Source organism: Eumetopias jubatus, unplaced genomic scaffold (assembly GCF_037043125.1).
Source record: "Eumetopias jubatus isolate StellerSeaLion01/CBP00866 unplaced genomic scaffold, mEumJub1_p1.0 scaffold_12, whole genome shotgun sequence".
Taxonomy (NCBI): Eukaryota; Metazoa; Chordata; class Mammalia; order Carnivora; family Otariidae; genus Eumetopias; species Eumetopias jubatus.
The window spans coordinates 104078953-104104544 of NW_028274818.1; the positions used below are offsets into that span (position 1 = coordinate 104078953).

Consider the following 25592-nt stretch of genomic DNA (forward strand, 5'->3'; position numbering starts at 1 on the left):
CTGCCTAAGAGACCCCTACCATCTCCTACAGGAAAGTAAACTTGGGATAGCTAATTCGCTTTTTTGCCTAGTGTACCTTCCTTGTTCCTGCTCCTCCTGCCAGTACAAGTCTTTCATTTCGTACAGCTCCTCTGAGTTTCTTTGTACCCACTAGATCAGATGCTGCCCAATTCATGAATCATTGAATAAAGCCAATAATATCTTCAAAATTTATTCAGTGAATTTTTTTTTTTTTTTAACGCATTGCTACCACTACCACTTCCACTATTGACTAGTACCTGCCTTATGTTGGACAGGACTCTAGGCACTTAAAACACTGAGGATTGTTGCTTATCTTTAAAACAGTAACTCTCATTATCCCCTGGCATGCGACTGACGCTGCTGAGGAGGTAGAAGTGTAGTCCAGAGGGCCAAAAATGTAGTTCAGGAGTTCCAGGCAAAAGATCCTGAGCCCAAGAAGACAGAGAGAGAAGAAAGTTTAAAATCATGTTCAATCGGAGTTCTAGCAGTTACTTTCTTTTTTCTAACAGAGGCACAAAGAAACTGTAGCTTCTGAGCTGAATGATGACAACATTGCAGAGTAAAGAAGGTGAGTCAAGAGTGAAGGAGGTTCACATTTTGTACGTTTCTCTCAGTTTTCCCTTCTTTCTCAGTCCTTGGTCATTTCGATGCCCTTGCCACCAAAGGGAAGCTCAGTCCATATATATTTTAACATCTATAACACAAGTTTGAATGTGGTAAATGCCACCAGAGAGGCATGAAGTGTTGTGGAAGCTGAGAAGAAAAAGATATTACTTATACCTGTGAGGATCAGTGTAATTTTCATTGTACTAGTTTGTTTTCTTCCCCCCCCGCAATTTTTCTAACTTGCCATAAAATTTTGTTTAAAGTTAAGATGAGCAAATTTTAAAAATTTCCATTTGAATTACTCATCTTCCTGCATGTTCACATCTGTCACCTTTGAACTACTCAGTAGTTCCTAAACTCCATCAGAATAATCTAGATGGCCTTGTAAAATGACAGATTCCTAGGCCTCACTCCCAACTATTTCATCTGAATCTCAGGGGTGGGGTGGGAGAGGAGAGGCCTAGTAATCTGATTTTGTTAAAAAGCTCTCTCTCGATAATTCTGATATCCCCAGTCAATGGGCAGTGCAAATGCTTTCTGTGCTAGACTCTGTGTTTCATAAATTCCATTGGATAATCAAATTTCTTTCAGAATATGGGAAGTGGCCAAAGAAAACCTTTGCCCCACCTGCACAAAAATTGCATAGCTTGATGTGCTATAGCCCTAACTCACCCAAGGAGGAGACCCTGGGGATCAGTTCCCCAAAGGCCAGGTCAGAGAAGAAGGAAGAGAAAGCAACCACAGGAAATGGTCCAAGCAGTGGCCTGGAGAATAAAGGAAAGCCTCAAGACAAGCAAGCAGAGAAGAAAGAAAAGGTATCAGGCTCATTGACGGGTTCTAGTGGGACAGTTCCTCCTAGATACCCAGTCTAAACGATCTTTTATGTTGGGGAACTTTCAGTTTTTATTCCTTTCTTGGGGCTTCTATTTTCTTCTCAAAGAGGTAAAACAAAAAATCTTGATGAAAGCCTTTAGCTGGAAATCGCGGCTGGGTAGGGGTTGAGGTGGGATGGAGGTGAGAGTAGATGTGGTCAGAGACTTTATTTTTTATTTTTATTTTTAAAATTTTTTTTGTAATATTTTATTTATTTATTTGAGAGAGAGAATGAGATAGAGAGCATGAGAGGGAGGAGGGTCCGAGGGAGAAGCAGACTCCCTGCCGAGCAGGGAGCCCGATGCGGGACTCGATCCCGGGACTCCAGGATCATGACCTGAGCTGAAGGCAGTCGCCCAACCAACCGAGCCACCCAGAGACCCCGGGATAGATGAGTGGTTTTCCTCTTCTGCCCTTGTCTCTGTAGGAAAGAGCAAGTCTCACCAATGCAGAATTTGAGGAGATTGTCCAGATTGTGCTACGGAAGTCCCTCCAGGAGTGCTTGGGTATGGCTTATAGGGAGAGAAGATGATTTCGGTTAGACAAACTGTTATCTGAGGGGTAGAGTAAGTTGACGTCTGTTCTCCTTCCTTCCAGTTTCCTAAGGAAGGAAATACTAGATGGACTTTGAAATATGTTTGAATAGTTCATCTTCTACCAACAGGACTATAACTAAACCACCTTAGACAGGGGGTACAGGCTTTTAGAAAAGTGAGTTACATTGACTTCAGAATAAAAATACAGTCTCAGATTGTTTTTTAAAATGTAACTTAAATTCATTTTTACATGTGTACAATCTACTTAGAAAAGATAAATTGTATTTCTCGGGTTCCAAGAACGTAGTTTCCATCTACCCTTGTACATTCCTGTTTCCAGTACTGTTTTAACATTATGTTCAGGGATTTGACTTTTGGAATAAAGAACTCTATAGTACAGGCCCTGAGGACTTCACCATATGTCCTGAGGAGAAGGGGAATAGTTTGACATTTTTAGCTATTCTTAGGTGTACTTCTGTTCTTAGAGAAAGTATCAGGAACAAATGATATAAAACACAGTGGCGTAAAATTTCTGGTATGTACACAAAATAAAATTGACATTACCTGGCCATCCTGGAATAAGGCAGATCAATCTGGAAAGGCTTGCCGAAAGATACAGATTTGTAGTTTTTTTCTGAGAATTTGAAGACTTGAAGTTCTGTGATATGACAAAACTCCAAAGGTGGGCTCTTCCAGACAACAGGTGGAAGACATTTTAAAGGAAGGCTGCCATTTGGAAATAATCGAATCAGTATTTTCTTAATTGCTTCTCTGCATATAGTATTTTGTTTTGGGAGAGATGGGATCTAGCCTTGATTTTGCAGAGACTTCCTGTGCCCAGCCCATAAGATGCACCCAATTAGACAAGGAACGAGGAATTTCTTCTACTGATAATGATGATGCTGATGGGTAAGTTTATCCCAGTGAGGCAAGTTGATCACAGGGTGGACTTAGCATCGGTAAATGGTTATCTGTCTATCTAGTCGTTCTCATATCTCTGTGGATTTCTCTCAGCTCAGGAAAGATAACTGTTTGAATTGGGAAAAATAGGCAAGTAGATGGATAAAATGGCCTCAGGAGGGCTTAGAGAGCCTAGGATTCTTCTATCATCCTGACTTTTGCCCTTGGGTGTTTTTCAAAAGGAGGGTATGATAAATTCCTCCTTCTTGCCTTTTCATTAAAGAAAAAAATATTATTTTCAGAGAGAGGGTAATGGTACCTCATATTCTAGAGATTTCAGCCACTGAGGAAGCTGGAGTAACCTCTGTGAGAAAGACATCTAAGCCAGGCCAGCCAGATCCTGCACCCTCTCAGAAGAAATTCAGTAGACCTTCCCTAATCAAAGGAAAGAAGAGAGCTCGTAAGTACAGTCAGATATACTTTCACATCTGGCTCAAGTACCTATGGCACAGAATTAGGGAATGGGACAGTGGGCAGGCAGAGAATCTTCAGCCCAAGGCTTGAAACTCTTAGGCTATGATTCTTCTTCCTTCTTTCACTGGCCCTTACTATCTACATTCTCTTCATCTCCCTACCCTACAATGTTTTGTTTTGTCTTCCCAGAAAATGAGAAAATGGAAAAGGCCCAAAGTGGACATGAGCAGAGACAGAAAAACCAGCTGAAAAAAACAGTTCAAGATGATTCTCAGACCAGAAACCAACAAAAAGGAGAAGACGGTGGTTTTAGTGAGTTCAGCATGGTTTGGAAAACTTACCTGGGCTTGAAAATTGAAGATAGAGATGGAGAGAGGCAAGGGTCAGGTTGCTGGAGGAAATTCTGCAAAGACTGTAATTTATCTCTCATAGTTATTTGTCAGGGATATGCTGTGGAAGAGAAAGAATTCATTAATTCATTTATTCAGCGTATAATCCATAGTTGTTGGGTGCTTACTATATACCAGCAATTTTAGGAGGTGCTGAATAAATTCAGAAGAAATTAATATATGCCTGTTGGAAGGGAAGCGGGCTTGTGAGGAAGGCAAACAAGAAAGCTGCAAGTTGGGAGTAGATCTGGAAAAGTTTCCAAGAAAAGATACGGTTTGAGCCATATGTCAGAAGTATAATTTAGTCAGGTGAACCGAGGTGGGGTTGGGGGTCAGAGTGATATTTATTGGCAAAGTTATGGAGGAGAGCTAATGGTTGTAGCTTTTGGGTGTGTGTGGGGGTAGGAGGTTATAGGGGGAGATAAGGCTAGAAGCATGCAAGGGCCTTACATGTCAGGCTAAGGAATTTTAATTTAATTTAATTAAAAAATTTTTTTGAATTTTATTTTAAAAGTAAAGAGGAGGGACACCTGGGTGGCTCAGTTGTTGGGAGTCTGCCTTTGGCTCAGGTCATGATCCCGGGGTCCTGGGATTGAGCCCTGCATTGGGCTCTCTGCTCTGTGGGAAGCCTGTTTCTCCCTCCCCCACTCCCCCTGCTTGTGTTCCCTCTCTCGCTGTCTCTGTCTCTGTCGAATAAATAAATAAAATCTTAAAAAAAAAAAAAGATAACCTGCTCTCAGAAGATGTTTAAAAAGAAAAAAAAGAAAGAAAAGAAAAATCTAGGCAGGGGCACCTTCGTGGCTCAGTAGTTGGGCATCTGCCTTTGGCTCGGGTCATGACCCCCGGGGTCCTGGGATCGAGCCCCGCATCGGGCTCCCTGCTCAGCTGGAAGCCTGCTTCTCCCTCTCTCACTCCCCTTGCTTGTGTGCCTGCTCTCGCTCTCTCCTTCTGTCTAATTAATTAATTAATTAATTAAAAATCTTAAAAAGAAAAAGAAAACTCTAGGTATCACACAGGATAGTCCAAGGCAATAAACTGCTTCTTGTGTTATGATGACATGGTAACATAAGGAGCCGGAGGTGTAAGTCTCATTTGGGCAATTGGGTGGTCTGGGTGGCGGTGTTCCATCTCCTGCACCTCTCGGTATTAAGGCAAGGATTGGATTTTCACTGGGAAATGGAAATCACTCCTTAGGCAGCGCTCATTGAGTCAAATTGTAATTGTCGTGAATGTGTAAGCCTCTGGCTATAAATGGACTGCTCTTCCTGTTTCTTCCAGTTGCCAGGGACAGGCGGGTCCTCCTGGAGTCGGAAGGAGAAAGGGCGGTATCCGATAAATACAATCCATTTGTATGAAGTGAGGGAAAAGAATGGAGTGTCATCACAGGAAATAAGGGAGACCTAATCAAGATTGGGCCAGTCAGGGAATGCAGCTGTAAGGAGATGGCTGTTAAGCTGAAATCTGAAGGAGAAGCAGGGAGTAGGAGAAGGAGTTTAGGGAGAGTGCAGTTTGGCATATGCTGCGTATTAAGAGGAAGTCAGTGTGATTGGAGTTTGGAGAGCAAGGAGAGGCAAGGCAGGAAAGTGGCTCTGGAGGGAGGTACAAAGTGAGGATTTTATCCTCAGTGCAGTGTGAAGCCACCGGTGAGTCTTCACCAGGGGAATGATGTCATCAAATTAGTATTTTAAGAGACTCCCTTTGGTGATTAATTGGCGAATGAAGTATGTAGGGACAAGAGTAGACAAGTGAGTCCTAGGATTAGATACTTTGGTGGCTTGGAGGAGGAGGATGAAAGTAGAAACAGAAGTGGATGGTTTTAAGATATGTTTTAGAGGTAAACTTGTCAAAACTTGGTAGTGAATTGGATATTGTGTGAGAGAGAGAGAGAGACGAGAATATGTTAAAGATGATTGGTTTCTGGCTTGAGCAGTTACATGAGAGAAGGTGGGGAAAAGTGGAGGAAGAACACATTGTGGGGTAAAATCAAGCATTTGGGTTTGGGCCTGTTAGGTTTGAGATCTTTGTGAGACATCCAAATGGTGATGTCAAAGAGCGAGGTGCCTGTAGGAATCTGGAGCTCAGAACAAAAGCTAGAAGTATTATTCATCTGTGTGTGGTCAGTGTGGAGATGGGTCTCGAACCTGTAGGAATGGGCGAGCTCGCCTCAGGAGAAAGTGTAGCATGGGAGCAAAGGCCCGTGACTGGGCTTTGGGACCCCAACATTTGGAGACTGAGGGGTGAAGGAGGAGGAAAATGCCAGAAAGAGTGTGTGTGTGTGTGGGGGGGCGAGACGGAAGGAGGAAGGATCACAGAACCCAAGGAAACGGGTGTCCACTGAAATGCTCTTTGTGTGTCTGTGGCATCAGTCTTCATTATCATAGAGCTGTGTCGTGAGCCTCAAACAGTTTTCTGGAGCACATCATCCTCTCTTCTAAGTTGTTTGAAAGGAAACTTTAAAGAACCGTGTGTTGCTGTCATTAGAAATTTTATCCCAGGCCACACACATACCTAGTTCTACATCATTAGGATGACTTCTCCCCATTCACTTGCTCAGAATATTCATTATTTTCACAACCAACCATTTATTTTATTAATCTGTGTTTACTTTTTTTTTTTAAAGATTTTATTTATTTATTTGACAGACAGATACACAGCGAAGGAGGGAACGCAGGCAGGGAGGGTGGGAGAGGGAGAGGCAGGCTTCCCGCAGAGCAGGGAGCCCGATGTGGGGCTCGATCCCAGGACCCTGGGATGATGACCCGAGCCGAAGGCAGACGCTTAACGACTGAGCCACCCAGGCGCCCCAAATCTGTGTTTACTTTTATGGTCCCTGGCCCCTTCTCCCACTCTTTTTTCTAGTCTTGCTAGGTCTCCTCTATAAACATCAAAAACTATCATTGGCAGCTCTTTTTGTTTTGTTTTGTTCTGGTTTGGCTTTTTTGGATGATATTGTTTTTATGTATACAAAGTTTCCAGATTTTATATTATCATATCAAAGACACAAGATGCCAGCACATAGTGATCAGAAGAAAACCCAGGTAGGAAGCCAACACAGAAGGTTCCAGTGGACCTGGGCTAGCCGGGCCAGTGCAGAGTCCTGATACCACCGTCCATTGGCCCAGAGGCAGGGCTGGCTTGGTGGGCACCCTCACAGGAGGCCTGTGCCTGAGCCAGGTCCACAGGGGCTCTCTGTGGATTGCCCAGAGGCATCCGCCTCTAACTCTGAATTATAGTCCTTCTGTCTTGGTCCTTGCTCAACTTTCTCTGGTTGCTGAGGCAGAAGGTAAAGATCTGTTTGGGCTAGACGTTCTCATCATCATGGGACGGGGGTGGTGGCAGCGATGGAGGGGCTGCCCAGGAGCGCAGTGTGGAAGAAGGCAGGCCCCAAGTGGCATGGCTGCCTGTCACTGCAGGCTTTGCCTACCAGCATTACCGGAGGCGTGGATCTCACTGACCCACGGTGGTTGCTGTGGTGCCGCACACACATGTGTGTTCCAGGCTCTGCTGCTGTCTTTTCAGACTAACGTATTGTTCCTGACCAGTGCTTTTTTCTTCAAAATAAAATAATTCAGAATGTGATGCATAATAGGAACTACCTTGAAAGGACCCAAATATAAGTCAACTGCTTCTCTGAGGCTGATTTCGGGGGGATGGAGGGCATCCCTTATATTCAGGCATGGAAGGTAAAACTTGACAGTGAGCAAGTGAACTCATTGGAGAAACATATTGGTTGGTATTGTTAATTGTGATGGTATGGTGTAGACCCATGTGCCTGGTTATGTGGTATTTCTCTAGCAATGCTCAGTTGAATGAATGTAGGCACAGAAAAGGTAGAATGTGTTCATTCAAGGTTGTGTTGGGCCAGCTAGGTGGGAGGAAGGACAGAGGGCAAGGGAGTTGAAGATGTCTGCAAGAGAATCTAAGGAGTCAAACCTGAGTAGGTATAGTGAAGAAGGGAGGTCGCTACTAGATTGGGAAGAAGTTAGGGGGCAGTGGATTGGTGATCTAGATAAAGTGAAAGTTCTTTAGAGGTCTTTGGGCAAGTGAGGTGGAAGGATGGGGCATTTTTTATCAGAGAGGGATGTTTGGATAAGTGGGTTCAAGGGTGTGTGAGGTCCCTACGGATGACTGAGTGGGGCATGCAGGAGGGGAGTGCATCACGGAAGTGAAGTGCATTACTGAGGTGTCATGGAGGAAAAGACCAAGGAACTCAGAGAATGGGGTGCTTCTTTGAGTTACCTCTTGAGAACAGCAGTCATCTGGAATGAGGGCAGGAGATGGATAGGAGGAGAAGGCTGAACCAGATGCCAGCATCTTTTCAAGGGAGATGAGAGGGCGGTGTAGTCCCATGGCATGGATCTCAAGGAAGGAAGGGTTTGTTTGTTTTCTTTTTAAAAGATTTTATTTATTTATTTGAAAGAGAGAGCACACGAGCAGGGAGAGGGGCAGAGGGAGAAGCAGACTCCTGTCTGAGTGGGGAGCCCGATGCGGGACTTGATCCCAAGACCCCAAGATCATGACCCGAGCTGAAGGCAGATGCTTAACCAACTGAGCCACCCAGGTGCCTCAGGAAGGGTTTTTATAGGAAGGGGGATAGTAATGGTCTGGAAGTGGTGATGAGTAAGGAAGATGCTGACCCTACTCTCTGGCCTGGGGTGTGAGAGAGGGAACAGACTCCACTTAGAGGGCTGTGGGTGGGGTGGGGTCGGGTAGGGGCATTGTCATTAGTGCATCACCAGGTTTCTTAAAGGAGATGGATGTTCAGAGAAGTTGAAGATATGTGGATTTTTTGTTGCTCTTGTCTAGAATTCTGAAGAACATAGTGGAAGGCTTTGGGACAGAGAGAGGAGAGCCTGTGAGGGGCATTGGGTCAATTTAGCAGATGTTGGGATAAAGAAAGGTGGTAAAGGTTTGGAAGGTAATGGTTAAAAGGAATGCTTGGCCTTTGAGCAAGGCCTGAAGTAAATAGTTGGTTGAGTTGGTAGGCTTATCTCTGTCTTTTGGAAGGGGTTAAACTCAGGGCTGTTGGTCCCAAAGACTGCAACTTGGTGATTTGGTGACAGGTAAATCAGCTGGGACTCAGGAACTCTGGATGTTGTACATAAAAGAGATGCTGGTTAGCTCTTCAAAAGAACTTTCCAGTAGTGACAGGCCAGCAGAGAACGAGGCACTAGCTGGAAAGATGCTGGCCAAATTTTTCAAGAACTGTCAATACAGGAAACACTTCTTTTCTCCTCAGGGGAAGGAGAGATTAATAGTATGGCATAGGAGAAAGATTGATATGTGAGACCTGGGGCCCGAGTTTAGCTCTGCTGCCAGTTTAGACTGATCTTCAGCAAGTCAGTTATCTTCTCTGAGCTTAGTTTTCCCATTTGTAAATCTAGGATTAGACTAGTTGATCCCTAAGGCTGTGTGATTTTGAAGGGAGTACAATTGATTTTAGTTGGACTGAAGAAGGAAGGGCATATTTTTGTTTCATTTCAGTTTTTTTTTTTTCTTCTTGCAGGTCAATGTCTCGTCTGGGTCCAGTGTTCCTCCCCAAACTGTGAGAAGTGGAGGCGGCTTCGTGGGAACATTGACCCCTCAGTGCTTCCTGATAATTGGTCCTGTGATCAGAATACAGGTAGATAGGACTGGAGATGGTTGGGTTTCTTTTTTGTTTTTTAGTTTTTAATGGTTCTTCCCTTTCTTTCTCTGTATGTATCCCTTAGATTAAATATGTCATAAATGTAGTTATAATTCCAGGGGTCCTTGTAGTGTTTGGGAGAGAGGAAGGGATCATCCTGTAATATCAAGATGAATCTGGCATAATGGGCTAGAAGAAGACACCCTGAAGAGTTATGTTGTGGGAAGGGCCTGGGATCTAAATGTAGATTCTGAGTGAATTCCCCTTTCTTCAGCATTAGTCTGACCCGGTTGATCCTGACTAGATTGTTGGTATTGGGTTGGTGGATAAGAAGGGATATGGGATATTTGGGGGGAAAGTAGGTGAGAGAGAGCCAGTCGCTTAGAATTCTAGAACGTTTGAAACCACTTGAAAGAGATTATGATGATCTAAGCCCAGCCCAATTATTTTCACAGATGAGATAACAGAGTCTCAGAAAAATGACTGTCATGATGTTATATAGATGGAAGCACTGTCAGATAATGTGGGGTATAGGCCCAGGTTTAGAATCTCTGTAAAGTACAAGGAGGCAGCACTCCTCTACCTGCAGTTGCATTTCCTCCACGGGTCTTTGTTCTTCCTCCATGCCTGTCTCCCAGGTGCACTTTTGGTCCCACCTGCTGCGTATTCTTGTCCTCTCTTCTGCCCTCATCCAGATTTTTCCCTGATGAGGTTCTTTCCTTCCCTTCTCTCTTTTGCCAGACTCGAGGTACAATCGCTGTGACATCCCTGAGGAGTCCTGGACAGGGCGTGAGAGTGATGTGGCCTATGCCTCCTACATCCCAGGATCCATCATCTGGGCCAAGCAATACGGTTACCCCTGGTAGGGCACCATGGCATAGTCAGAGCATCCTTCATGAACTTGGAGGTGGTAGATTCAAGCGGAGAGGGAAGGAAATGGAAAGTATTTATAATGGAAATGGTACCTGCCTTAGAAAGAACATGGGATGAGAGAAAAGATAAAGTCCCAAGCCTGGAGGCTTTGAAAGAATGCATTTTCTAGAGGTTTCACAGGGAGGTATCTCCCTGGAAGAAAAGGTCTACCAATGCTACCCTGAGTGGATAGAAAAAGGAAGGTGGCTTTAAGGCATTTTTTAAACATTGAGTTATGACATACATATAAAGTAGAGAGAATGAAGATGGGTAGGATAGTTTCTTTTCTGGAGATGTCCCTAATCAGAAGATTTTTTCTCAGGGTTGATGGAAGGCCTAGAAGGGTAAGATACTCTTACTAGGAAGATTTTGAGTTTCTTTGTACACTGATAGAAGTCTCTTTAGTCATTTGGTAGATTACTGAGGGAGATCCACAAGGAGGGGTCTATCTTTGAGATCCTTTTTTTTTTTTTTTTTTGCAAAACATATTTCCCCTTTCTGTACATGTGTATTGATGAGTTTATGTTGTGTTCATCTGAACCCTTCCTCTTCTGTCCCCTAAACCTGTTTGTTTTCTCCAGGTGGCCAGGCATGGTAGAATCTGATCCTGACCTGGGGGAATATTTTCTTTTTGCTTCTCATCTTGATTCCCTGCCGGTGAGTTTTCCTGGCTCAGGCCAAAGTAATGAGCAAATCCATCCTAACAGGGGTACAGAATTAGAAGCAGACGTAGCCAGCAGACATCAGCAGAAACAGACACTTAACTAGAGTGACAAAGACAGAAATAACTACCCACATATAAAAATCAACTTGTATCTAATTAAATATTTAATCATTACTAGGACATTTATGGTTCTGGTAACTGTGCGTTGCTTAGGTTTCCTGAGGTCAGGACGGAAGAACAGACTGAGGTGGGGTAGGTGGGTCAGGTTTATGGCATCAGATGAGGCCCAGCACCTCCTTCCTTTTATGAATGCTGAGTTCTTCTCCCACCTTTTCTGGCTAGAGGGCCAAAGCAAGGAGAAAGACAAGAGGCCGTAAGAAAACCATTTTTTATTTCAGTCTAAATACCATGTGACATTTTTTGGAGAAACAGTCTCTCGTGCTTGGATCCCAGTCAACATGCTAAAGAACTTCCAGGAGCTGTCCCTGGAGCTAGCTGGAGTGGTAAGCAACCCCTGGGGGTCAGTTGTGATACAGGGAACCTGAAAACTAAATCTGCCTTTTACTTAACCTGATTTTCTCCCAGGGGAAGCTGTGTTGGGAGGAAGTCCATGTCTGACCAAGTGTGCAAAGGTGAGGTTATTCATGAGGGACTCTCCTTTCTACCAGGATTGCAGCGGGATAATGATTTTTCTTAGTCTCCTTCCTTGCCTGCAGGTAGGGGGTCTTCCTGAAGACTGCAGTTTTCTACAGTTTAGCCAAGGCAGGTGTGGCAGAAATGAGGGCACATACCAACTCAGGGTTTCTCAGTCAGGTACCATTTGGGGCCTGATAATTCTTTGTTGTGGAGGGCAGTCCTATGTATTTTAGCATGTTTAACAGCATCCCTGGCCTCTACTGACATCTAGCCAGGGGATGCTACTGCCCCTGGCCTCAGTTGTGACAACCAAAAAAATTGTCTCTAGACATTGCCAAATATCTTCTGGGAGGCAAAAACCTTCCTTGGTTGAGAACCACTGAATGAACTAAATAATATTTCCTGCCTATAATCACTTTGGGTTCAGCCAGCCTTAGAAATAAGCAGAGGCCCAGCAGCTCTGGGGCCTTCAAAAATTAAGCAGTATTAAATCAAGTCACTGGATCTAAAGAAATTTGTGAGAAGCTTAAAAGTGGAATCACCTGAGCTCCTTTAATCTTGCCTCTCCAAATTTCCATGGGATTTACTGTGGAGAGGACACCAAAATGTTGGTTGACTGTATTGCTAGCAATTGGTAACAGGTTTGTTATGGGGGGATAAAGGGAGATTGTGTCTCTAAGCTCAAAAGATTAAGAATAGGAGTATCAGATCAATATCAGGAACTGGAAATAAATGTAGTTAAAGATCATGTCTGGTGAGTAGCAGTATGTTGGAGTCACTTCTTTTTTTTTTTTTTTTTTTAAAGATTGAGCAGGGAGCCCGATGCGGGGCTCGATCCCAGGACCCTGGGATCATGGTCTGAGCCGCAGGCAGTCGCTTAACCAACTGAGCCACCCAGGCGCCCCAGGAGTCACTTCTTTAATATTTATCATTGACTTTAATCTTCCTCTATTTCAGAAAAAGTGCAGGAACAAGGACTGCAACCAAAAGCTGGGAGCAGCCCTGACGATGGCTCAAGAGGCAGAACAGATCAGTATACAGGTGAGTGTTCAGACTACACACCTGCTCCTCTTTGGGACTTGGGACACAAAGCAAACCATATACTCTGTACTACAGAAAAGTGACTTGTACTTTCCCATCATCCTGTCTTAGTCTTAGAATTAGTCTTTTCTTCCCAGGCCAGATTCCCTTGACTCCTTAAATCATTTATTCTTGGGGTGCCTGGGTGGCTTCGTTGGTTGAGCGACTGCCTTCGGCTCAGGTCATGCTCCTGGAGTCCCGGGATCGAGTCCCGCATCCAGGTCATGATCCTGGAGTCCCGGGATCGAATCCCGCATCAGGCTCTCTGCTCAGCAGGGAGCCTGCTTCTCCCTCTGACCCTCCCCCGCCCCCATGCTCGCTCTCTCTCATTCTCTCTCAAATGGATAAATAAAATCTTAAAAAAAAAATCATTTATTCTTTCCCCTACCCTTGGACAAATGGGATCTTCTCTCATCCCACAGAGAGACAGTTTGTAGTAGGGGGCATCCTACCTCCCTATTTAACTTTAGATCTCAGATGTATGTGTCTTAACCTCTCTCTTATGCAGGGTCAGTGTTTACCCTCAAATTCTGCCTTTGGGGGTGCAGTGGAGAATGACAAACTGAATTATAAATAAACTGGAAGAAAGAGATTATAGTAATATAGCGTATAATTATATAACATAATATAAATATTATAAAGATAATATAATAGTTAATCTTCACAGAAATTGAGATAAACAGAACATGAAATTTCAAGTAAAAATGGTATAGAATATGAATATAAAGTCCATAACTAAAGTCTTAAGGACAGCAAAAATCATCCCTGGGAGATAGTGGATGATGCTTTTTTTCTCGGTTGCCTCAGGAACGGGTTAACTTGTTTGGTTTCTGGAGCCGATACAATGGATCTGACAGTCGTGGGGAAGGAAAAGGTAGGCTCAGTAGGAGGATGAGGGCCAGAGAAGGAGGTGAGGAGAGGACATAGAGAGGGAGGTCCTTCATGCGGGCAGCAACTGAACCTTTATTTTATATCCAGTGTCATCCACCTAGTTCTGGATTCTAACAGGAGGCTCTGCATGAATGCCATTGACCAAGTGTCCAGGGTGGATGGATGGATAGATGGATGGGTGAAGAGAGGAACGGAGAAAAAAAGAGGGTGGGAAGGGAGGGTGCATGTTGAAGAGTGGTGGGACTTTGGAAAAGGTGGTGCTGTGATAATCTAGGGCCATGTTTTATGGAGAAAATGCCGCTGGGACATGAAAGGCAGAGTTAGAAGACTGCTTCTCTGGGATCAGTGCCATTAAATCATCATCTAATTTATTGGATAAATTCTTTAGCCTTTCCTTCCTATTCCTGTTCTAGACTTAAGGCTTTCTGGGGCTAACAGCCCAGATTCCTGCTTGGAGAAAGAAGAGGAAGAGTCAGAGTTGGAGGCGAAGGAGTTGGAAGAGGAGGAAGAGAAAAAAGTAAGATTGATCTTGGGAATTGCTTTTAGGAGATTCCTGTAGGACATCTGGTTGGCATGGATTTATACTTACTAGGGAACCATCCTGTGCCTGGCTTAGGGTGGCCCTGACTCGCTGGTCTTATCTCTTAGGGGTCTTCAGGGAAGGGGACTCTCCTCTTTCCTCATTTATTCTCTCTAATATATCACATTTCTAGGAACTTATTTCTTGGTTATCATCTCAGTTCTTAATGTAGTGCTTTGGTTCTTACTGGAGCAATTTCAGCGAATAGGAGGTTGCCTCTCTTCACTCTCTGTCCTCCCCTGTGTGGACACTTAATCTTAAGTGTCTTAATTAGTCATTCACTTGCCTCCTTAGGCTCTTTTCAAGCATATGAAATATAGATTTTAAAAAAAATTTTAAAGGGGCGCCTGGGTGGCTCAGTCGTTGAGCGTCTGCCTTCGGCTTAGGTCATGATCCCGGGGTCCTGGGATTGGGCCCTGCGTCAGGCTCCCGGCTTAGCGGGAGGCTTGCTTCTCCCTCTCCCGCTCCCCCGGCTTGTGTTCCCTCTCTCCCTGTGTCTCTCTCTGTCAAATAAATAAATAATTTTTTTAAAGATTTATTTATTTATTTGAGAGAAAGAGAGAGTGTGGGGGATGAAGAGGAGGACACGGGATGCAGAAGGAGAGGGAGAGAGAATCCCAAGTAGACTCTGTGGTGAGTGGGAGCCCAGTGCAGAGCTTGATCTCATGACCCTGAGATCATGACCTGAGCCGAAACCAAGGTTGGATGCTTTAACTGAGTCACTCAGGCGCCCCAGCCTGAAATACAGATTTAAAAAAAAGTACAGAGAGTTCCCGTATCCCTCCTGTCTCTACACGTGCACAGCCTTTCCCATTATCAACACCCCCGCCAGAGTGGTGTATTTGTTTACAGTTGATGGACCTACACTGGCACATTATAATCACCCAAAGCCCATTGTTTACAGTAGGATTCATTCTTGGAGTTGTTATATTCTATGGGTTTGGACAAATATAGAACAATATGTATACATCATTATAGGATCATACAGAATATTTTCACAGCCCTGAAAATCCTGTGTGCTCTACCTATTCACCCCTCTCCCTGCAACCCCTGACAACCCCTGATCTTTTTATTGTCTCAATAGTTTTGCCCTCTTGAGAACATCATATAGTTGGAATCAGACTGGCTTCTGAGAAATATACATTTAAGTTTCCTTCATGTCTTTTCATGGTTTGATAGCTTGTATCTTTTTTTTTTATCTGAATTTTTCCATTTTCTGGATGTACCATATTTATTTATTCATTCACTTACTGAAAGATATCTTCGTTGCTTCCAAATTTGGACAATTATGAATAAAGCTGCTATGAACTGCTGCATACAGGCTTTTGTGAGAACATAAGTTTTCAACTCCTTTGGGTAAATACCAAGGAGCTTGATTGCTGGATTGTATGGTAAGAGCATGTTTAGTTTTGTAAGAGAACAAACTGTCTTCCAAAGTGGCTATACCATTTTGCATTCTCATCAGCATTGAATGAGATTTTTTGTTGTTCCACATCCTTGCTAATATTTGGTGTTGTCAGTGTTCCACATTTTAGCCATTCTAATAGGTGTGCAGTGGTATTTCATTGTTGTTTTAATTTGCATTTCCCTGATGACGTATGATCTGGAGCATCTTTTCATATTCCTATTGGCCATCTGTACATCTTCTTTGGTGACGTGCCCATTAAAATGGTTGGTCCACTCATTTAATTGGGTTATTTATTTTTTTTATTGTGGAGTTTTATGAGTTGTTTATATTTAGGTAACAGTCCTCAATCAGATGTGTCTTTTACCAATATTTTCTCCCAGTCTGTGGCTGTTTTTCTCATTCTCTTGACATTGTCTTTTGCAGAGTGGATGTTTTTACATTTATTTATTTATTTATTATTTTTTTAATTTTTAATTTTTAATTTTTTTAAAAGATTTTACTTATTTATTTGACAGAGAGAGACACAGCGAGAGAGGGAGCACAAGCAGGGGGAGTGGGAGAGGGAGAAGCAGGCTTCCCACAGAGCAGGGAGCCCAACGCGGGGCTCGATCTCAGGACCCTGGGATCATGACCTGAGCCGAAGGCAGGCGCTTAACCATCTGAGCCACCCAGGCGCCCGATGTTTTTAATTTTAATGAAGTCAGTCTATTAATTGTTTCTTTCATGCCTTTGGTGTTGTATATAAAAAGTCACTGCCATACCCAAGGTTATCTATATTTTCTCCTATGTTATCTTCTAGGAGTTTTACAGTTTTACATTTTTACATTAGATCTATAATACATTTTGAGTAAATTTTTGTGAAGGGTGTAAGGCTATGTCTAGGTTCATTTTTTTTGCATGTGGATGTCCAGTTGTTCCAGCATATTTGTTGAAAAAACTGTCATTGCCTTTGCTCTTTTGTCAAAGATCAGCTGACTTTTTTTTTTTTTAAAGATTTTATTTATTTATTCATGAGAGACACAGAGAGAGAGAGAGATAGAGAGGCAGAGGGAGAAGCAGGCTCCCAAGGAGCAGGGAGCCCGATGCGGGACTCGATCCCAGGACCCTGGGATCATGACCTGAGCCGAAGGCAGACGCTTAACCATCTGAGCCACCCAGGCGCCCTCAGCTGACTGTTTTTATATGGGTCTATTTTGGGGCTCTCTGTTCTGTCCCATTGACCCATTTGTTCTTTTGCCAATTCTACACTGTCTTGATTACTATAGCTTTATAGTAAGTATTAAAGTTGGCTAGGGTCAGTCCTCCACCTTTGTCCTTCTTCAGTATTGTGTTGGCTGTTCTGGGTCTTTTGCCGTTCCATATAACTGTAGAATCAGTTTATTGATACCTACAAAATAACTTGCTTGGGTTTTGTTTGGAATTGCATTGACTCTATATATCAAGCTGGGAAAAACTGTTGAAATATTAAGTCTTCCTGTCCACAAACATGGAATATCTATTTATTTAATTCTTTGGTTTTATTCATCAGAGTTTTGTAATTTTACTCATACAGATCTTGTACATATTTTGTTAGAATTATACCTAAGTATTTAAATTTTTTGGTGCTACTATAAAGGTTTTTGTGTTTTTAATATCAAATTCCATTGTTCATTGCTGGTATATAAGAAAGTGATTGACTTTTATATATGAACCTGTATCCTGCAACCTTGCTATGTTTATTAGTTCTGGAGTTTTTGTTGATCCTCTTGGATTTTTCTATATAGGCGATTATGTTATCTGCAAACAGAGATTGTTTTCCAGTTGGTCCTTGAACAGGTTTGAACTATGCGGGTCCACTTATATGTGGATTTTTTTCCCCATAAATATAGTGCAGTACTGTAAATATATATTCTCTTCCTTATGATTTTAATATCTTCCTTTCTCTACGTTTATTGTAAGAATACAGTATATAATACATATAATGTACAAAATACATGTGAATCATCTGTGTTATTGGTAAGGCTTCCAGTCAACAGTAGGCTAGTAGTAGTTAAGTTTTGGGGGAGTAAAAAATTATACACAGATTTTCCACTGTGTGAGGGGTCAGCTCCCCTAACCCCTGCACTGTTTAAAGGTCAACTGTATTTATTTCTTCTTGTCTTACCGCATTAGCTAGAACTTCCAATATGATGTTGAAAAGGAGTGATGAGAGGAGACATCCTTGCTTTGTTCCTGATCTTAGGGGGAAGGCTTCTAGTTTCTCAGCATTAAGTATGATATTAGTTATAGGTTTTTTGTTTTTGTTTTTGTTTTTAAAGATTTTTATTTATTTATTTGAGAGAGAGAATGAGATAGAGAGAGAGCACGAGAGGGGAGAGGGTCAGAGGGAGAAGCAGACTCCCCGCTGAGCAGGGAGCCCGATGCGGGACTCCATCCCGGGACTCCAGGATCATGACCTGAGCCGAAGGCAGTCGCTCAACCAACTGAGCCACCCAGACGCCCTAGTTATAGGTTTTTTGTAGATGTTCTTTGTCGACTTGAGGAAGTTACCCTCTCTTCCTAGTTTACTGAGAGTTTTGACCATGAATGGGTGTTGGATTTTGTCAAACGCTTTTTCTATATCTATTGATAGGATCATGTGATTTTTCTTTTTTTGCCCCTTGATGTGATGGATTACATTAATTGATTTTCAAACGTCAAACCAGTCTTGCATGCCTTGAATAAATCCCATTTGTTCATGGTGTATAATTCTGTTTATACATTGTTGGATTTAATTTACTAATACTTTGTTGAGGATTTTTGTATCTCTTTTCATAAGAGATATTGGCCTATAGTCTTTTTTTGTAGTGTCTTTGACTGGTTTTGGTATTCAGGTAATGGTGGCCTCATAGAATGAGTTAAGAAGTATTCTCTGCTTCTTTTCTCTGAAAGAGATTATAGAGAATAGGCATAATTTCTTCCCTAATTCACCAGTGAACCCATAGGTCTGGTGCTTTCTGTCTTGGAAGGTTGGCTACAGGTTACTGATTCAATTTTGTTAATAGATATAGACCTATTCAGATTGTCTGTTTCTTCTTGTGTGAATTTAGACAGATTATATCTTTTAAGGAATCGGTCCATTTCCTCTTGGTTATCAAATTTGTTTGCATAGAATTATTCATAGTATTCCTTTATTATCCTTTTAATGCTCATGGGCTCTGTAGTATATTTTCCAATATTAGTAATTTGTTTCCTCTCTCTCTTTTTCTTGGTTAGCTTGGCTAGAGGCTTATCAATTTTATTGATCTTTTCAAAGAACCAGCTTTTTTGTTTCATTGGTTTTCTCTACTAATTTCCTGTTCTCATAATACCATCAATTTCTACTCCAATTTTTATTATTTCTTTTCTTCAGCTCACCTTTTTTAAAATTTTAACTTAATTTATTTGATTTTTGAAGGTGAAAAACTATTTGAGGAATCAAGTCAAACACTAATGGGAATTGTGGTGGGGAAACACAAGGCTCGCTTTGCTAACAAGCAGTATTTGCTGGAAGAATTTCAGAAAACAGTGCCAAGAGGCCAGCCTAGCTGTGTGGCCCTAAGGGAAGTCACAATACCTGAAACCCCAGATCTGCTTATCTGTAAAATGAAGAGATTAGGCCAGGTGACATCATCACCTCTAAATGCCCTTCCAGACTTAATTTCATCCTGCTAGGCTCAACAATTAAGGGCAAAGGACCATAGGGAAAGTGCTGTCCAGTCAGGAGCCACACAGAGAAATTAAGAATTTTTAGAAAAAGCTTCAGGGATCTCTCATCACTTCATTCAATCTTCAGCTCACTTTGGATTTAACTTGCTCTTCTTTTTCTAGTTTCCCAAGGCTGAAACTTCGACTACTGATTTTAGATCTCTCTTCTTTTCTAATATATGTGTTCAATGCTAAATTTCCCTCTAAGTACTGCTTTTGCTGTATCCCACAAATTTTGATAAATTGTGTTTTCCTTTTCATTTAGTTCATATTTTAAATTTCATTTAGTTCCATATTTTAAAATTTCTCTTGAGATTTCTTCTTTGACCCATGTGTTATTTAGAAGTATGTAATTTAATCTTTATGTATTTAGGGACTTTTTAGTTATCTTTCTGTTACTAATTTCTAGTTTAACCATGTTGTGGTCTGGGAGCAGACACTGTATGATTTCTATTCTTTTAAATATGTTAAGTTTTGTTTTATGGCTCAGAATGCAATAAATTTTGGTGAATGCTCCATGTGAGCTTGAGAAGAATATGTATTCTGCTACTGAATACAATGAAGTAACTTGTAGATGTCACTTATATCCAGTTGATTGATGGTGTTGTTGAGTTCAGCTACGTCCTTCCTGATATTCTGGTGTCCATGGATCTGTCCATTTTTGATAGAGTGGTGTTGAAGTCTCCAGCTATGATAGTGGATTCAACTATTTCTTTTTGCAGTTCTGTCAGTTTCTGCCTTATGTAGTTTGGTGCTCTGTTGTCAGGCTCACTTTAAGGATTGTTATGTGTTCTTGGAGATTTGACCCCTTTATCATTATGTAATGCCATTCTTTATCCCTGATAACTTTCCTTGCCTTGAAATCTGCTTTGTCTGAAATGAAATAGCTACTCCTGCTTTCTTTTGATTAGCATTAGCATGGTGTATTTTTCTATTTACTTTTATAATGTATTTATATATCTTTATGTTTAAAGTAGACTTCTTGTAGACAACATATAGTTTGGTCTGTTTTTTAATCTACTCTGACAATCTGTGTCTTTTAATTGGTGTATTTAGACCATTAATATTCAGATTATTTATTAATATAGTTAGATTCATATCTACAATATTTGTTACTATTTTCTATTTGTTGCCCTTGTTCTTTCTTCTTATTTTTGTTTTCCACTCTTCTTCTGCCTGAAGTGTGTGTGTGTGTGTGTGTGTGTTTTTAAGATTTTATTTTTTAAGTAATCTCTACACCCAACGTGGAGCTTGAACTTACAACCCCTGAGATCAAGAGTCTCATGTTCTACCAACGGAGCCAGGCAGGCACCCTCCAAGTGGTTTTTTGTTTTGTTTTGTTTTGGAGAGACAAGAAGTGTGTGTGCAAGTGGTGGGGAGGGGCAGAGTAAGAGGGAGAAAGAGAATCTTAAGCAGGCTGCATGCTCAGGGTGGAGCCCCACTCAGGGCTTGAGATCGTGACCTGAGCCAAAACCAAGAGTTGGATGCTTAACTGACTGAGCCACCCAGGTGCCCCTCCCCACCCCACAAGTGTTTTTAACTGAGCATTTTATATGATTCTGTTTTCTCCCCTTCCTTAGCGTATCAGGTAAGATGTTCTTTTCCTTTGGCTTTTTCCAGGGCTTTTTCTTTTTTTAAGGTTATTAAATTCCAGGTAGTTAACATACAGTGTAATATTAGTTTCATGTGTACACTCTAGTGACTCAGCACTTCCATACATCACCCGGTGCTCATCACAGTAAGTGTATTCCTTAATCCTTAGGGCTTTTTCTTTATCTTTGATTTTTTATAGTTTGTAAATAACATGCCTACATGTGGTTCTTTGGCATTTGTCCTTTTTGGTGTTCTCTGAGCTTCCTGAATCTGTGGTTTGGTGTCTGACCAATGTCTGAGAAGCTTCTCAATCATTATTGTTTTTAATATTTCTTGGGTTTCTTTCTTTTTTTCTTCTCCTTCTGGTATTCCCATTGTGCATATGTTACACATTTTACAGTTATCCTACAATTCTTGGATATGTTGGGGTTTGTTTTTTTTTTTCAGTCTTTGTTCCCTTTGCTTTTCAGCTTTGAAGTTTTCTGTTGAGATAACCTCAAGCTCAGGGATTCCTCCTCGTCCATGTTCAGTCTACTAATAAGCCCATCAAAGACATTTTCTGCATTTCTATTACAGTGTTTTTGATCTCTAGCACTTCCTTTTGATTCTTTCTTAGGATTTTCATCCTTTTGCTTACATTGCCCATCTGTTCTTGCCTCGCTGTTTTATCCATTAGAGCCTTTTGCATATTAATCGTATTTGATTTCAGTTTCCAATCTGATAATTCCATGCTGTGTCTGGTTTTGATATTTGTTCTGTCTCTTCAAATTGTGTTTTTTGCCTTTTGATATGCCTTGTAGTTTTTTCTTGATTGCCAGACACAATGTACCAGGCAAAAGAAACAGTTGTAAATATGCCTTTATTTATTTTTTAAAGATTTATTTATTTATTTTAGGTGGGGAGAGGGAGGGAGAGTGTGAGTGGGGATAGGGGCAGGGGAGAGAGAATCTTAAGCAGACTCCCCGCTGAATGTGAAGCCTGACTCAGGCTTGATCCCACAACCCTGAGATTATGACCCAAGCCAAAAATCAAGAGTCAGACATCCAACCAACTGAGCCACCCAGGCATCCCTAAATATGCCTTTAGTAATGTGGTGGTAAGGGTCAGGGGAGGGGATGTTTTCTATAGTCCTACTATTAGGTCTCATGTCTTTTTTCTTTTTAAAAAAATTTTATTTATTTAAGTAATCTCTATACTCAGTGTGGGGCTCGAACTCACAACCGTGAGATCAAGAGTTGTACCCTCTTCTGACTGAACCAGCCAGACAACCCTAGAGCTCATGTCTTTTTTTTTTTTTTTAAGATTTTATTTATTCATTTGAGACACAGAGATAGAGAGAGAGAGAGAGAGAGAGAGCATGAGCAGGGAGAGAGGGAGAAGCAGGCTCCTTGCGGAGCCAGGAGCCCAATGTGGGGCTTGATCCCAGGACCCTGGGATCATGACCTGAGCCGAAGGCAGACGCTTAACCATCTGAGCCACCCAGGCGCCCTAGAGCTCATGTCTTTAATGAATCTGTGCTCTGGACTGTGAACTTCAAAGTGTTTCTTAGTGTTTCACACACACACACACACACACACACACACACACACACACACACCAGACTGTGAACTTCAAAGTGTTTCTTAGTGTTTCTCACACACACACACACACACCAGACTGTGAACTTCAAAGTGTTTCTTAGTGTTTCTCTCTCTCACACACACACACACACACACACACCAGACTGTGAACTTCAAAGTGTTTCTTAGTGTTTCTCACACACACACACACAGACACACACACCAGACTGTGAACTTCAAAGTGTTTCTTAGTGTTTCTCTCTCTCTCACACACACACACACACACACACACACCAGACTGTGAACTTCAAAGTGTTTCTTAGTGTTTCTCTCTCTCTCTCTCTCACACACACACACACACACACACACACCAGACTGTGAACTTCAAAGTGTTTCTTAGTGTTTCTCACACACACACACACACACACCAGACTGTGAACTTCAAAGTGTTTCTTAGTGTTTCTCACACACACACACACACACACACACACACCAGACTGTGAACTTCAAAGTGTTTCACACACACACACACACACACACACACACACACACACACACCAGACTGTGAACTTCAAAGTGTTTCTTAGTGTTTCTCTCACACACACACACACACACACACACACACACACACACACACAGACCCCCGATTAGGTGGGACAGGATGGTTACAGTGGGCTGGGGTTAAATATTTCTCTTCCCTCTGGACAGTCAGGCTCTGATAATATCCTGGTAGATTAGGCTGTGGTTAACTAGTTTCTCCTGAGAACAGGCCTTTGTCAGAAGGATAGAGTGCTCTGGTATATTTCAAAGTGGTTCCTTTCCTGCTCCTCCTGCTGGAAGCATGAAGGGATTTTTCTCTGATATTTTCTGTAAAAACCTGGTCAGATTCCTGGAGGTCAAACTCACAAAAGTCTGGGAGCACCTATAAGACTGGGCACCACTGGAGTTTTTAACTCCCAGACTTGTCTGCATTGAACAATTTATTTAGTACTGTTGAGGTTTTCCTGCCCTGGAACTGGTTCTTGTGAGAAGGACTGGTTCTTCTGCTTCTGAGTCTGTGCTCTGGTAAGTTATGACTTCCTGCATTTGCCTCTCTGTTTCTTCAGGGTTGGTGGCCCTGTGTCCTTCCCTCTTTGATCAAAACAAAAAGAGTTGTTGATTTTTCAGTCTGTTCAGCTTTTTTACTTGTTGTTAGAACAGAGTGATGACTTCCAAACCCTTACATGTAGAACTGGAAACTGGAAGTCCTGAAATACAGATTTTTTACTTTTTTTAATTATTTTCTTATTGAGGAAAAATTGGCCTGTAACATTATATAGGTTTCAGGGTACAACATTGTAATTCAATATCTATATGCACTATAAAGTGATCAACACTAAGAGTCTAGTTATTGGTTTAACTTTTATTTTTTTTGTTTTGGTTTGGTTTTTTTTTTTTTTTGGTTTAACTTTTAATTTAACAGTTTTTTTTTAAATCATGCTCATGGCCTAACTTTATTTCTTTCTCTTGTGCTTAAAGCCTTGTACTGACTAATACCAAATAGAATGGAAAGGAGAACAGTTTTATCTTTGTTATCATTGATTTAAACAGTATCAGGCTACAGAACCCAATGTGACTCCCCTAACCACCCATCATTTCTATAGCATCCCACTCTATTAAAAACACAGTTATATGACTTCATTTGTATTTTCTTTTTTTTCTCTCCCATTCTCAGGACCCAACTTTGTCCAGTCCCAAGCCAGCCAAAATTCAGACCAAAAAACCCAAGGCAAGAGGTAAGCAAGCCAGCTGGGAACAGGTATGTGTTGCCATTAAGGCAGAGCAGAAGCAGACAGTGGGAGGGGTCTGCAGGTCACCGGATCTTACTGACTGTCTGAGCTCTAAACTCTGCAAAAATGGTCAAGATTCCTACTAGTGTCACCAGGGAAGCTGTAGCCTCCTTGCTTCTCTGTTCTGATTATAAAATCTTAGGTTAAATGTGGAATGAATGTCTTAAATTCTTAGCCAAGAAGGATGACTTCCTGGAGGAGGCAGGCTATGAGGAAAAACATAAGAAGAAGAAGGTCCAGAACGAAAAAAGGCCGGGGGGTGGTGGAGAGGAGGGAGGGAGAGAGAAAAAAAGAGAAATATTTGGGAAAAAGGAAGGAACTGAGAAAACTCACTAGATTGAGAATGAGCAGAGGATGCAGGGCAGAGACTAACTGTAGGGAGTCCATGGACCCTTGCCAAACTGTCATTTAGAGAAAAATAAACAAATGTCCTTCATGGTTGGGGGGTGGGCGTGATACAGGCCTAACAGATGGACAAGATGTGACCCAGCAAAAGAAGACAATGAAGAGAGCTCTGGGAAATAAATCTGCAGCCTCTCCTGTACCCATAACAGGAAGGAAAGAAAGGCATGGGAAATCGGAGCCTGACCAGCCAGGTAAGGCTCAGGGCCTGGGCAAAACTATGGGAAACAAGGTTCAAGTCCGTGTCTCCACTTCCTGGATCATTTCTTAACTTTATAGCTTCTCATTATTTTTAAAAAGAATAAAAATTAGGGGCATCTAGGTGGCTCAGAGGTTAAGCGTCTGCCTTTGGCTCAGGTCATGATCTCCAGGTCCTGGGATTAAGCCCCATGTCGGGTTGCCAGCTCAGTGCAGAGTCTGCTTCTCCCTCACCCTCTGCCTCTCCCCCTGCTTGTGCTCTCTGTCAGTCTCTCTCTCTCTCGAATGAATGAATAAAATCTTAAAAAAAAAAAAGAATAAAAATTAGGTATCTCAGATTGCAGAGTGTAGCACATAATGGTTATTGATGTCATTTGATCCAAGAACAGGAGGATGGTGAGGAGTGGGGGAAACTGACGTTTATTGAGTATTGCTGTGAGCTGGCTAGATACTTCTTGCTGGTTCCCATTAATTCTTTCAATATCTCTATGACTAGATAGTTGCCATTTTAGAGATAAGAGGACTAAGGCCCAAAGGGTTTAAAATTTGTTCAAGACCCAGGACTAGCATATGGCTAGATCCGTGGCTTAAATCCAGGTCTTTCTAACTCCAAAGCCCATTTTCTTTCTATTGAGAAAAGTCATCTTTCCTAGAGATTTTTTTGGAAATAGGAATTTAGGAGTTTGACTTGTAAAAGGTAAGGCCAGCTG

The 25592-nt window shown here is 41.9% G+C and overlaps 1 protein-coding gene across 5 annotated transcripts in view; it reads left to right on the plus strand.

Moving 5' to 3' along the window:
* Positions 1-25592, plus strand: part of ZCWPW1 (zinc finger CW-type and PWWP domain containing 1) — a 31642-nt gene that overhangs the window by 5522 nt on the left and 528 nt on the right. For 3 of the 5 annotated variants that reach the window (XM_088016672.1, XM_028109927.2, XM_088016673.1), the window contains 15 exons: positions 531-589; positions 1219-1442; positions 1928-2006; positions 2861-2945; positions 3239-3396; positions 3600-3722; positions 9306-9422; positions 10167-10287; positions 10919-10994; positions 11400-11504; positions 12595-12678; positions 13525-13591; positions 14022-14125; positions 24168-24228; positions 24744-24878. In XM_088016672.1, the coding sequence (XP_087872798.1) occupies positions 562-589; positions 1219-1442; positions 1928-2006; positions 2861-2945; positions 3239-3396; positions 3600-3722; positions 9306-9422; positions 10167-10287; positions 10919-10994; positions 11400-11504; positions 12595-12678; positions 13525-13591; positions 14022-14125; positions 24168-24228; positions 24744-24878 (1567 nt within the window). In that variant the 5' untranslated portion in view covers positions 531-561. Of the gene's footprint in view, positions 1-530; positions 590-1218; positions 1443-1927; positions 2007-2860; positions 2946-3238; positions 3397-3599; positions 3723-9305; positions 9423-10166; positions 10288-10918; positions 10995-11399; positions 11505-12594; positions 12679-13524; positions 13592-14021; positions 14126-24167; positions 24229-24719; positions 24879-25592 lie in introns of all 5 variants that reach the window. The other 2 variants (XM_088016675.1, XM_088016674.1) reach the window with 2 other exon arrangements.